The sequence below is a fragment of the Atractosteus spatula genome, chromosome 6 (assembly GCF_055471065.1).
Source record: "Atractosteus spatula isolate fAtrSpa1 chromosome 6, fAtrSpa1.hap1, whole genome shotgun sequence".
Classification (NCBI taxonomy): domain Eukaryota; kingdom Metazoa; phylum Chordata; class Actinopteri; order Semionotiformes; family Lepisosteidae; genus Atractosteus; species Atractosteus spatula.
Genome location: NC_142711.1, coordinates 19,121,134 through 19,135,551, shown reverse-complemented (window position 1 = coordinate 19,135,551; position 14,418 = coordinate 19,121,134). Strand labels below are relative to the sequence as shown.

Sequence of the window (14,418 nt, the reverse complement as noted above, 5' to 3'; positions counted from 1 at the left end):
AAGCATCACGCTTCCTCGATGATGAAGGAGAAGAGTATGAGAGGGTACAGCAGGGCAGCTCTGTCCAGGCCTCATTCCTCCATTTCGTCAAGGGCGCCAGCCCCACGATTCCCACCGGCACTGAGCTCCACACGCATGTGGACGGGCCACATGCATGCAAGGATTAAACTCTCCACCCCACGGCGTGAGAGCTCTGCAGGAGCTTCTGTCGGATTCCCTGCCTGGGCCTGTGTGCTCGAACCCTGACGCTCCATTCCTCCCTAATGAATTCCTGCAGGGGTCTCCAGCCCTGGTCCTGGGGAGCCCCAGTCCAGCAGGTTTAAATCACTTAGAGATCAGCTGGAACAGAAATCGGAGCACGACTCAACCTCGACGAGCAGTGTTCACTGGAACATCACCTGCTCGCTTGATCAGTGGCGTACAGAAGTGTTAGTGATCTTCAAATAACAGGGTGACCAATATGATTTAGGGTTACCTATTAGAACAATACTGGGGATACCCTGGACTAGTGTTAAAGACCCCAGATGAAGGGTGACCCAGAAGAATAACTGGATTGGGGATACCCTGGACCAGGGTTGGAGAGCCCAGATTATGGGGTACATTAACCTATAAGAATAACGATATTGGGACTCCCTGACTCCAGGGTTGGATACCCCAGATTTAGGCTGACCTATGAGGATAACAATATTGGGGCTCCACAGGACCAGGTTTTGAGACCCCAGGTTTAGGGTGACCTATGAGGATAACTGTACTGGGGCTCCCCAGGACCACCTCTGGACACCCCGGCGTTAAAGGCGACTCTCCTTTCTGTTAGTGACAATGGAGAGACATAGGCATTTGCCTTCAAGCAGAGGTCATTAATGGGGATGCTTGTCGCTTCTCGCAGGGTGTTTATTGTAACAGCAGCTTTCCGGCTCCTGTTCTGTGTCTCATTAACTCTGTGTGTGAAGAGCCATAGTTAATGCAACCTTATTCACAACATTGTTCCTAGGATGTCACCATCAGCAACATGGATTCCAGACACCCACCACTCTCTGTGTAAAGACATCCCCCCTGTTTCCTGTCTTAAACACTTAATTTCAACTTGTGTCCTCTGGTGGACAGCTGATCTCGAAATTGTCAACATTTTTCGGCATTCTGCTGAAATTCTAGGTGCAAGTGAGGTGGTTTTTGACCTCTCCATTTTAGAAGACTGCGGACATGTTTTAACCTCTCTTGCCAGTATAAAAGAGGGAATCTCTGTAGTAAGACCAGAGTAGGAGTTAGACAGTGGTAAAGACTGAAGCCAGGAATAGACACAGTGGTAGGTACATGGTACATCATGCAGGATCCCCGCAATGTGACAAAGTGACAGTTGTTTGGCTGCTTTTCAAGCAAAGAGGATTAAGGAGGCCATGTCCTGATCTGTGATTATTTAATCAACGATCAGGGGATTAGAATATTGAGAGAGAAGGAAAAGATGAGAGGAGTGTACACTGTACATTAACACTGCACTGAGAGAGAGGGGTTAATACAGTCCAGACACACTGACTGGACACTACAGTACATTAACACTGCACTGAGAGAGAGGGGTTAATACAGTCCAGACACACTGACTGGACACTACAGGACATTAACACTGCACTGAGAGAGAGGGGTTAATACAGTCCAGACCCACTGACTGGACACTACAGTACATTAACACTGCACTGAGAGAGAGGGGTTAATACAGTCCAGATACACTGACTGGACACTACAGTACATTAACACTGCACTGAGAGAGAGGGGTTAATACAGTCCAGACACACTGACTGGACACTACAGTACATTAACACTGCACTGAGAGAGAGGGGTTAATACAGTCCAGACACACTGACTGGACACTACAGGACATTAACACTGCACTGAGAGAGAGGGGTTAATACAGTACAGACACAGTGACTGGACACTACAGGACATTAACACTGCACTGAGAGAGAGGGGTTAATACAGTACAGACACACTGACTGGACACTACAGGACATTAACACTGCGCTGAGAGAGAGGGGTTAATACAGTCCAGACACACTGACTGGACACTACAGGACATTAACACTGCACTGAGAGAGAGGGGTTAATACAGTCCAGACACACTGACTGGACACTACAGGACATTAACACTGCACTGAGAGAGAGGGGTTAATACAGTCCAGACACACTGACTGGACACTACAGGACATTAACACTGCACTGAGAGAGAGGGGTTAATACAGTCCAGACACACTGACTGGACACTACAGGACATTAACACTGCTCTGAGAGAGAGGGGTTAATACAGTCCAGACACACTGACTGGACACTACAGGACATTAACACTGCACTGAGAGAGAGGGGTTAATACAGTCCAGACACACTGACTGGACACTACAGGACATTAACACTGCACTGAGAGAGAGGGGTTAATACAGTGAATATGTGGTTCGTGCAGAAAATGATGTTTTTTTCCCGTTGAAGAGGAGAGACTCTTTGTCTAATTTTACCAAACACTATAACAAAACGATTGTCGTTTTCTGGAATTTTATTTGAAGGTATTTATGAAAACTAACACAAAATACCTTGCTTTTGTATTTCATTTTTTTTATTTGGAAGATCGGAGAAAGCCTTTTCAAAGAAAAGTCTTCTTCTACATTCTACATTACATTAGATTGGAGCGAGAAGGGCGTGTCGTACTTGTCTGCTATCCGTGTAGTTACCTAGTCTTTACCGATACGCTCCTGTCGGAACAGGCGGTGAAGCTGCAGGCAGCAGTACTGACGGTCACTGTCACAGGGTCTGCCGCACGAGGGAGCTCGGCGCGTGCAGGACTGCGCTCCCCGCCTCGGAATGGACACCCGTGGCGCCGCGCGGCACGGCTCCCAGCGCGCACAGACAGCGAGCAGTGTGCGGGTCATCGCTGTCCACTGGACCTGACCCGGGCTGGACACAGCCCTGTCCACTGGACCTGACCCAGAGCGGGCACGGACCTGTCCACTGGACCTGACCCGGGCTGGACACAGCCCTGTCCACTGGACCTGACCCAGAGCGGGCACGGACCTGTCCACTGGACCTGACCCGGGCTGGACACAGCCCTGTCCACTGAACCTGACCCAGACCGGGCACGGCCCTGTCCACTGAACCTGACCCAGAGCGGGCACGGACCTGTCCACTGGACCTGATCCGGACTGGACACGGACCTGTCCACTGGACCTGACCCTGAGCGGACACGGACCTCTAAACTGGACCAGATTCTCAGCGGACACGGAGCTCTAAACTGGACCAGACCCGGACTGGACACAGACCTGTCCACTGGACCAGCCCCTGCGCGGACACGGCCCTGTCCACTGGACCAGCCCCTGGCGGTTGGTGTGAGCATGTTATATCATTAACGCTCAGTGGCGGCGGCAGTCGCGCTGTGGACGTGCTCCTCTCGGGCGGTGCGGGAAAGATGTGTGAATGACGCTCTCCAGGGGCAGAGCTGCGGGCTGCAGACCGGGCGGGAGGCGCGTGTTCGCTCAGTGAATCCCCCGCCCCTCGAGTACCTGCGCTCGCGTGTACATCTCGCGCCCCGCGCAGGTGCAGGCGGCAGGGATGGACAGCCGCTCGCGCCGCCGCGGGACCTTTGAGAAGGGAGAGGCGGCCGGGTCACGGATTGGCCGCGGCCACTCGTGTGCAGTCGTGCTCTTCTGCTGCGTGTCACTGTCTGGTGAGTGTGCAGACCGGCGATGTTGCTGTTAGTAGTAATACTGCTGAACTCACTGGGATAAAAACAGGCGGGGTTTTGGTAACAGCACTGTTAGATAAAGGAGTCCGTTACTACTGACTGACGAAGCTCCTGCTGTTATTATTATTATCATCATGATTGTTGTTGTTATTATTATTAGTACTATAAGCAGCAGTAGTGGTACCAGCAGCAGTATCAGTGTAGTAGCAGTAGTGATACTAGCAGCAGTATTAGTATAGTAGCAGTAGTGATACTAGCAGCAGTATCAGTGTAGTAGTGATATTAGCAGCAGTATCAGTAGTAGTAGCAGTAGTGATACTAGCAGCAGTATCAGTGTAATAGTGATACTAGCAGCAGTATCAGTAGTAGTAGCAGTAGTGATACTAGCAGCAGTATCAGTGTAATAGTGATACTAGCAGCAGTATCAGTGTAGTAGCAGTAGTGATACTAGCAGCAGTATCAGTGTAATAGTGATACTAGCAGCAGTATTAGTAGTAGCAGCAGTAGTGATACTAGCAGCAGTATTAGTAGTAGCAGCAGTAGTGATACTAGCAGCAGTATCAGTAGTAGCAGCAGTAGTGATACTAGCAGCAGTATTAGTAGTAGCAGCAGTAGTGATACTAGCAGCAGTATCAGTAGTAGTAGCAGTAGTGATACTAGCAGCAGTATTAGTAGTAGTAGCAGTAGTGATACTAGCAGCAGTATCAGTAGTAGTAGCAGTAGTGATACTAGCAGCAGTATCAGTGTAATAGTGATACTAGCAGCAGTATCAGTAGTAGTAGCAGTAGTGATACTAGCAGCAGTATCAGTGTAATAGTGATACTAGCAGCAGTATCAGTGTAATAGTGATACTAGCAGCAGTATCAGTGTAGTAGCAGTAGTGATACTAGCAGCAGTATCAGTGTAATAGTGATACTAGCAGCAGTATTAGTAGTAGCAGCAGTAGTGATACTAGCAGCAGTATTAGTAGTAGCAGCAGTAGTGATACTAGCAGCAGTATCAGTAGTAGCAGCAGTAGTGATACTAGCAGCAGTATTAGTAGTAGCAGCAGTAGTGATACTAGCAGCAGTATCAGTAGTAGTAGCAGTAGTGATACTAGCAGCAGTATTAGTAGTAGTAGCAGTAGTGATACTAGCAGCAGTATCAGTAGTAGTAGCAGTAGTGATACTAGCAGCAGTATCAGTGTAATAGTGATACTAGCAGCAGTATTAGTAGTAGCAGCAGTAGTGATACTAGCAGCAGTATCAGTAGTAGCAGCAGTAGTGATACTAGCAGCAGTATTAGTAGTAGCAGCAGTAGTGATACTAGCAGCAGTATCAGTAGTAGTAGCAGTAGTGATACTAGCAGCAGTATCAGTGTAATAGTGATACTAGCAGCAGTATTAGTAGTAGCAGCAGTAGTGATACTAGCAGCAGTATTAGTAGTAGCAGCAGTAGTGATACTAGCAGCAGTATCAGTAGTAGCAGCAGTAGTGATACTAGCAGCAGTATCAGTAGTAGCAGCAGTAGTGATACTAGCAGCAGTATTAGTAGTAGCAGCAGTAGTGATACTAGCAGCAGTATTAGTAGTAGCAGCAGTAGTGATACTAGCAGCAGTATCAGTAGTAGCAGCAGTAGTGATACTAGCAGCAGTATTAGTAGTAGCAGCAGTAGTGATACTAGCAGCAGTATCAGTAGTAGCAGCAGTAGTGATACTAGCAGCAGTATTAGTAGTAGCAGCAGTAGTGATACTAGCAGCAGTATCAGTAGTAGTAGCAGTAGTGATACTAGCAGCAGTATCAGTGTAATAGTGATACTAGCAGCAGTATTAGTAGTAGCAGCAGTAGTGATACTAGCAGCAGTATTAGTAGTAGCAGCAGTAGTGATACTAGCAGCAGTATCAGTAGTAGCAGCAGTAGTGATACTAGCAGCAGTATCAGTAGTAGCAGCAGTAGTGATACTAGCAGCAGTATCAGTAGTAGTAGCAGTAGTGATACTAGCAGCAGTATCAGTAGTAGTAGCAGTAGTGATACTAGCAGCAGTATCAGTGTAATAGTGATACTAGCAGCAGTATTAGTAGTAGCAGCAGTAGTGATACTAGCAGCAGTATCAGTAGTAGTAGCAGTAGTGATACTAGCAGCAGTATCAGTAATAGTTTTGGTGATACTAGCAGCAGGAGTAGAAGAGCAGTTACAGAGAGTATTGTCAGAAGAACTATATTAAAATTGTAACTGTATTAAAAAGTGTAGGCTTGACAATATGTATAGTAGTACACCATACACAAACACAGCAAGGCCTTGACGCAATAGGTTTTGACAACGTCGTTTGAGCACTCTTACCTGTCTGTGTCAAACATGAATTAGCTCTTTATCCAATTGAAACGTTACAGGAGGCAGAGCTGTCTTTGACTCTGCACATAGTTAATCTTAGCAGTCACAGAGAGCTGTTTCATGCTTATTAGATTGGCATCAAGGTGGCATAGATAAATTTGGCCATTGGCACAGATGTATGAGATGTATTTTAAGCCTTTAACAACTGCCTTTGTTGACTTGAATGGTGTTCATTCTCAGATATTTATCTACATTCGTACCGCTATCGTTTGTCTGTAACTGTTCAATGGGGTGACTGGGGGATTAACCTGGGTTAATGCCCTAGAGGTGCTAACAGTTTCCACAGACCAGTTCCAGGGTTAGCTTTTCCTGAATCGTAAAGCCAGACGTTTGGTAACGAACCGAGACTGTGGGCGCGGACCCTGACTCGCAGGTGTTTGCTGAATGACAGATCACGATCTCATGCTGTCGTCTGTCTCCTGTCTCCCCCAGTCTTCGGCCAGCCCTCTCCCCTCTCTCTCCAAGCCCGGGTCTCAGTGTCGGGGTCCTGGAGCCCCCTGCCCCTCTCCCAGGCCCAGCAGGATCTCTTCGGGAACTCCAGCCTGCTGTCCTGCTCACAGCCTCTGCTCCTACTGCCCCTCGCGGGGCCACCGGGACCACCCACAGTCCAGGCTTCACTCGGGCCCTACACTGTCTCCCAGGTACCCTGTGTGAGCTCAGCCCACTGCACACTGTCTCACAGGTACCCTGCGTGAGCTCAGCCCACTGCACACTGTCTCACAGGTACCCTGTGTGAGCTCAGCCCACTGCACACTGTCTCACAGGTACCCTGTGTGAGCTCAGCCTGCTGCACACTGTCTCACAGGTACCCTGTGTGAGCTCAGCCCACTGCACACTGTCTCCCAGGTACCCTGCGTGAGCTCAGCCTGCTGCACACTGTCTCACAGGTACCCTGTGTGAGCTCAGCCTGCTGCACACTGTCTCACAGGTACCCTGTGTGAGCTCAGCCCGCTGCACACTGTCTCACAGGTACCCTGCGTGAGCTCAGCCTGCTGCACACTGTCTCACAGGTACCCTGCGTGAGCTCAGCCTGCTGCACGCTGTCTCACAGGTACCCTGTGTGAGCTCAGCCTGCTGCACACTGTCTCACAGGTACCCTGCGTGAGCTCAGCCTGCTGCACGCTGTCTCACAGGTACCCTGCGTGAGCTCAGCCTGCTGCACACTGTCTCACAGGTACCCTGCATGAGCTCAGCCTGCTGCACACTGTCTCACAGGTACCCTGTGTGAGCTCAGCCTGCTGCACACTGTCTCACAGGTACCCTGCATGAGCTCAGCCTGCTGCACACTGTCTCACAGGTACCCTGCGTGAGCTCAGCCTGCTGCACACTGTCTCACAGGTACCCTGCATGAGCTCAGCCTGCTGCACACTGTCTCACAGGTACCCTGCATGAGCTCAGCCTGCTGCACACTGTCTCACAGGTACCCTGTGTGAGCTCAGCCTGCTGCACACTGTCTCACAGGTACCCTGCGTGAGCTCAGCCTGCTGCACACTGTCTCACAGGTACCCTGCGTGAGCTCAGCCCGCTGCACACTGTCTCACAGGTACCCTGTGTGAGCTCAGCCCGCTGCACACTGTCTCACAGGTACCCTGTGTGAGCTCAGCCTGCTGCACACTGTCTCCCAGGTACCCTGCGTGAGCTCAGCCTGCTGCACACTGTCTCACAGGTACCCTGCGTGAGCTCAGCCTGCTGCACGCTGTCTCACAGGTACCCTGCGTGAGCTCAGCCTGCTGCACGCTGTCTCACAGGTACCCTGTGTGAGCTCAGCCTGCTGCACACTGTCTCACAGGTACCCTGTGTGAGCTCAGCCCACTGCACACTATCTCACAGGTACACCTCACCTTACACTGTCACACAGGTAATCAAGGTAATCAGGTAATCAAGTGTCTGTAGAGAGGTGCCCCTGGTTCATGAGAGAGGTGTGTATTGATCAGTGTCTGTAGAGGTGTGCCAAGGTTTCTGAGAGAGGCGTGTCTCTACAATTGTGTGCTCACTTTCTGCAGAATCAACTCTCTTTCCTTTCTGTAGGAGTACTCCCGGTCTCTCCTTCCTCTGTCCCCCCTTCTCTCAGCGTCTCTCCTAACTGGCGGAGAAGAGAATGGGTTTCTGGTCCGAGTGTTATTTCACTGGCGGGGGACTGACAGCAGGGGGCGCTGTGTGACTCTGCATGCATTCAAAGAAACCCGAGAACTGAGGGCTGCCTGTCTCACAAAGGTAAAAAAAAACACGCAACGTTGTCTGAATGTGGATTTTGCGTCTGTGATTTTGCTACTCTGTCAGCACTCACCTCTTCTCTGCCTCAGGCTCCACTGGGGGTGTGTGTGGCCTCCCTCTCTCTCCCCAGCTCGTGGCTGAAGGCCCGGGACCCCGTCCTGCCCGCGCAGAAGCAGAGACACTTGCGTGCTCAGAAACACACACCGGCGCACAGACACAAGCCCAGGCGCCACAGAGGCAGCACAGCTAGCGGCTCCAGCCCCATGGACACCCAAGTGCAGCTCTATTACTCCGACGACGGCCCTCCTGCACTAATGGACGGGGCGCCACCTAGCTGTTTGGAGGCCAGACTGGAGCGCTCTCAGAGCAAGCTGTATTACACAGGAGCAGTGAGGCTGACGGGGGGTGAGAGAGCCAGGAACACAATGAGGAATGATTTGCAGCCTCCTGGCTCCTGTGTTGGGGCCCAGGACCGAGCTGGTTCAGACAAACAGGAGGAAGCCCCCTCTCTGCAGCAGGAGGAGGAGGAGGAGCTCTGGCTGGATCCCAATGTGTTCATTAGATACCAGAGGGGGCCGGCGAGGTTCAGCCAGCCGGTAGCCGTCTCGGTCCGCCTGCGGTCTAACTTCAGCGCTGATTTTGTGGTGATAAGGTGCTGGACGTACTTTATGTTTTCAGTGATGTAAAGTAGCTACTCTCTCTCAGTGCAGTGTTAATGTCCTGTAGTGTCCAGTCAGTGTGTCTGGACTGTATTAACCCCTCTCTCTCAGTGCAGTGTTAATGTCCTGTAGTGTCCAGTCAGTGTGTCTGTACTGTATTAACCCCTCTCTCTCAGTGCAGTGTTAAAGTACTGGAGTGTCCAGTCAGTGTGTCTGGACCTTTATTAACCCCTCTCTCTCAGCGCAGTGTTAATGTCCTGTAGTGTCCAGTCAGTGTGTCTGGACTGTATTAACCCCTCTCTCTCAGTGCAGTGTTAATGTCCTGTAGTGTCCAGTCAGTGTGTCTGTACTGTATTAACCCCTCTCTCTCAGTGCAGTGTTAATGTCCTGTAGTGTCCAGTCAGTGTGTCTGTACTGTATTAACCCCTCTCTCTCAGTGCAGTGTTAGTGTACTGTAGCGTCCAGTCAGTGTGTCTGTATTAACACCTCTCTCCCTCTGTTGTCTTTGTCTCTACTGTATTAACCCTTCAAAAAGAGAGGGGCTAATACAGTACAAAATATTAACCCCTCTCTCTTGCTTTATCCTTCAAAGGTTAAAGGTTAAGAAAGGGCAGATGACAGTTTTGACAGTTCCAGTCATGACCTCTGGCCTTTGGGTCGTTGCCATGGAGAAATCGGTGGGAGCAAAACAGGAAACGACGTCACTGATCTGCCATCGCCTGAAGGGACTCACCCAGACACTCAGGTACGGCTCGCTGCAGAGGAGCAGTTTAACAGTCCGCCCAGCTACTGAGAACCCTGCACAGCTGTCAGCACAGGCACATTACCTGTTATAAAAGGTTTAATTGGCCCCACACATGCAATTAATCTTAACGATCATCAGAGAGGAGAGCAGCACCAGCTATGGGAATATTCAAATACAGCACTTACTCCTCTACTTGTAAATACAGTATGTATTTTTTTTAACTGTACATGTCTGTATTGTATCTGCAGTCGTTCAGGGTGCACAGTTTCCTGTTTGACTCCCCTCACTCTGTGTGTGTGCGTCTCTCAGTTCCTCTCTCTATCAGGAGGTGGCCTGCATCTCTCTCCAGTGTGACGGGGACTCTGATTCCATGGGTGCGGTCAGTCGCAGGGTGTTCTGGAGGGTGGAGTACTCAGGACACAATAACCCCATGCCACCACTGGGGGGCACCGCATCCCTATTTACCTTCTCCCACAGAGACATAGTGGGCATTGCACCGATCACCGAGGTACTGTACCGACACTCTCCGATGGTGCATGTCGGTCCTCCTCTGTTTTCTCACCTTGCTATGTATCGGTCTCCTGTCAGTCACTGTAAGTGTCCAGTAGAAATGCCCACATGAGCACCACAGGCACTGAAATATCAGCCCCTCACTAGTGGCCCTTGTGGCCTCATGAAGATCTGAATATTGGGTCCGTTCTGGCCCGGGAGGAAAGCGCTCAGCAGTGCCATGGTTCCTTTTCATAATCAAAATGCTCAGTGCCTGAAACTGAAAGCCACTTCCTGTTGAGATCTCAGATTTCTCCTATGAACATGCTGAAACATCAGTATTAATTCTCAAGGGAGATAAGAGTTTCTGTTTTTCACAGTTGCCCATGTATACCGACATGGTACCCATGTGTGGAGGCCAGTAAGTGTGTACCGCTGCAGGAATTTCTGAGGTGCTCCATTGCCTTGCCTGGTCTATGACACACCTTTGAGTGATTTTAATTATGTCTGTGTTTTAGTGTGCAGTAAGGTGAACCTGAAGTCTGCCGGTTCTCCCTTTTGGATTAGAAGTTCCCTTTTCAGCAACATAGCAGACAGGACTCTGTGCTGTGAGCCAAGGTGGTGCCAGTTTGTGTTTGCTTTCCCACACAGACCGCTTCTCTGATCAACACGGCCATTCTCACTGGCCAGCCCGTGTCACTTCCTGTGACCGTCCTTGCTGTGGGGCATGATGGGAAGGTGTCTGACGTCACCAGTGCCGTCACCTGTCACTCTGCTGATGAGGACATCATTAAGGTCCTATTAACTATATGGCTGTTCAGTGGCTGCTGACGCACTAGTACTAGAAGTAGCAATAGTGGTACGAGGGGTAGTATGTGTACCTACAGGAACAGTTAGGTAGTAGTTCATAGCAGGACTAAATCAGAAGTAGATCATCCCTGGTACACCAGCATGCCAGCTTGCTGATTCCAGTGCCAGTGTAAGCTCTGAATGAAGCACCTGGCCATTGTCTTAAATCAGTAGGGTCTCCAAAAATAGGCCAACACTGTTAAATTCCTGCACTCTGCATGACCTCTGTGTCATCAGCACGTTCTTCTGGGGCAGAGAAAAGCACGAAGTCCCGTGGCATTACCCCAGAATGAGACATTGGCACCATCCTCCAACCTGACCCCGAGTTGCTAGGCTGGGAGGAGTGAGGATCTGTCCATCACACTCACACCAGCTGTTATACAGACCACACCCTGCCAGCCAACACAGTCACACCGAGGGACTGGGGTGTGGGAGTGTGGAACAGGCTGTCCAGCCATGCTGCTGAAGGCGATACCCTGGTTTCTCTCAAGGAACAGCTGGAGATCTTCCAGTCAGGGCAGAAAGCACATCTTTACACCAAGGTTTAGAATGTAAAACATGTTACCAATGAGAGGAGGCCCAGAAACCCATTTTGTTTTTACTAGTTACTTGACTGAGGACACCCTCGTGGTTTTCATTGCTCAAGACTAGAAGTTTGTGGGAGTCTAGAAAAAGCCGAGTTTTAAATGCGAACTTTGGGTCAATTAACTACTCGCATACAGGCAAGATGGAGCAAATGCCTTCTTCTTCTTGTTTGAAATCTTTCTCATCTTCCTGTGTCACTTCTGTTTTGTGACTCCGCTCCTGTTCCGCTATTGGCAGGTGTCAAGTGACTGCTCCACCCTCTTTGTAGACGGGAGCGAATCAGGGCGAGGGGGCGTGTGTGCAGGGGTGGAGTTCTCCCTGGGCTCGTTCTCCGCCTCCCTCTGCCTCTCGGTGTGGGTACCACAGCTTCCCCTTACCGTTGCACTGTCCGACTCCCAGCTCAGTCAGATAGACGGCTGGACAGCCCACACCGAGACAGGGTTAGTGTCTGTGCCCTGTGGCTGTACTGTAGAGCACTGTGATGGCTGTGCTGTAGTGTGCCTGTACTGTAGTGTACTGTGGTGGCTGTGCTGTAGTGTGCCTGTACTGTAGAGTACTGCGATCTGTATGGTCTGTGCTGTGTTGTATCTGTTCGTCGTGTAGCAGCCAGTGAAGTAATTTTCCACCATTTCTCTCAGTTGTTCTCCAGTGTACCAGCGGTCCACAGTTCAGATCTGGGCTCAGTTTGTTGCTATGCCGGTGGATGCCCGACGTCAGGTGACGTACCTGCTGGGCTCCCCTGACTGGTTTGTGGATGTGACAGCGCTTGCCCGTCACGGGCTGAGAGTGGAAAACCCCCGAGTTGCCAGTCTTGATGAGCGTGGCATTCTGACTGGCTTAGAGCCAGGAGTGACATCACTGCAGGTAATTGTGACGTTATGTCAGATAATTTGAGATACAGGGCAATGATTCTTAATAACAGCCATAATAATACTAACATCAGGCTTGTGTATACTCGTGCACCTATTCCTGAGTGTTTGTCCAGCCAGCCCTCTCCTATGAACAGTTTGATCTATAATGTGCTGGGGCTCTGTCTGTGTCTCTCTCCAGGTAGTGTCCAGCCAGTGGGACAGTGTGCTAGGGGAGTCAGAGGTCACAGTGTCAGCTGACCCTGTGAAACTTGGTGACCTCAAAGTCCAGTTAGTGAGTGGGCTAACCTTGTCAATCACTGCCAGTCCCTCCCACCCTTCTGTCATCACAGCAACTGTCTCAGCGCAACACATCCTATACACATATGGACAGGTGAGTGTGCAGTGCAGTGTATGGACAGTACAGTGTTAATGTACTGGAGTGTCCAGTCAGTGTGTCTGGACTGTATTAACCCCTCTCTCTCAGTGCAGTGTTAATGTCCTGTAGTGTCCAGTCAGTGTGTCTGGACTGTATTAACCCCTCTCTCTCAGTGCAGTGTTAATGTCCTGTAGTGTCCAGTCAGTGTGTCTGTATTAACCCCTCTCTCTCAGTGCAGTGTTAATGTACTGTAGTGTCCAGTCAGTGTGTCTGGACTGTATTAACCCCTCTCTCTCAGTGCAGTGTTAATGTCCTGTAGTATCCAGTCAGTGTGTCTGGACTGTATTAACCCCTCTCCCTCTTTTCCTGCAGGAGGCCTCTCTCAGCATATGGCTACAGTTCAGTGATGACACACTTGCCCCTTTGGCTTATTACGACGCCATCTCCTACTCCCTGCGCCTTACCTCACTGGCTGAATCTGTGGTGTCCGTGGTAACCGCTCCTCCTGGCTCTCAGCCGTCTGTCCTGCCCCGGGTGGTTGCTCGGGGTGATGGGGGCGGGCCTCTGCTGAGAGCGGAGCTTCTCCCCAGGGCTTGTCCCAGCCAGCCGCCCAGCACTGGGGAAGTGGGTGCAGTTCTGCCCTTGGCCCGCGGGTCTGGCTGGGTCAGAGTGAACCTTGACCACCCCTCCCGGCCGGCTGGGGCCGAAGACATGGATTTCGAGCTCCTGGAGATTTCTGATTTTTTCTTAGAACCGGATTCAGAAATGGATCAGGAATCCTTTGCTATTCCAGCTAATGACAGCCACCCAGGACATAAGGAGAGGGAAGAGGGCGCTGTGCTGAGTCCCGATCACGTGGAGAATGGAGTGTTTGCACCAAACGGTTCCAATGTACCTTTGGTGCCGAGGGAGGAGAGAAAGCATGAAACAGAGGAGCTGAAGGTGGGGCTGGCAGCTCTGCTCTCTCTGCTCTGCCTCTCTGCCCTCCTCTTCCTCGTCAACTGTGTGCCCTGCACCCTGAGACAGTCAGGAAGGGATATAGGGACAAAGAGGAGCCTGACAGAGGGAGAGGGTCAGAGAGAGAACGAGGAGGCTGAGGACCAGCCACACAACCCTTAAGACTCTGAGCGAGAGAGATAGAGAGAAACTGAACACACTGTACATTAACACTGCACTGAGAGAGAGAGGGGTTAATACAGTCCAGACACACTGACTGGACACTACAGGACATTAACACTGCACTGAGAGAGAGGGGTTAATACAGTAGACACACTGACTGGACACTACAGGACATTAACACTGCACTGAGAGAGAGGGGTTAATACAGTAGACACACTGACTGGACACTACAGGACATTAACACTGCACTGAAAGAGAGGGGTTAATACAGTCCAGACACACTGACTGGACACTCCAGGACATTAACACTGCACTGAGAGAGAGGGGTTAATACAGTCCAGACACACTGACTGGACACTACAGGACATTAACACTGCACTGAGAGAGAGGGGTTAATGCAGTAATACATTTATTGAGTAATCATGTACTACATAAATTCATATAA

The 14,418-nt window shown here is 50.5% G+C and overlaps 1 protein-coding gene across 1 annotated transcript; it reads left to right on the top strand.

The window, feature by feature from the left end:
- The first annotated feature begins 3,585 nt into the window (after window positions 1-3,585).
- On the top strand, window positions 3,586-13,973 carry tmem132a (transmembrane protein 132A). Its single transcript, XM_088919659.1, has 11 exons — window positions 3,586-3,700; window positions 6,519-6,727; window positions 8,115-8,300; window positions 8,390-8,952; window positions 9,552-9,704; window positions 10,014-10,212; window positions 10,845-10,988; window positions 11,865-12,067; window positions 12,266-12,491; window positions 12,678-12,869; window positions 13,227-13,973. The coding sequence occupies exons 1-11, from the start codon at window positions 3,586-3,588 to the stop codon at window positions 13,971-13,973; spliced, it is 2,937 nt and encodes a 978-aa protein (XP_088775785.1).
- Window positions 13,974-14,418: the final 445 nt, after the last annotated feature.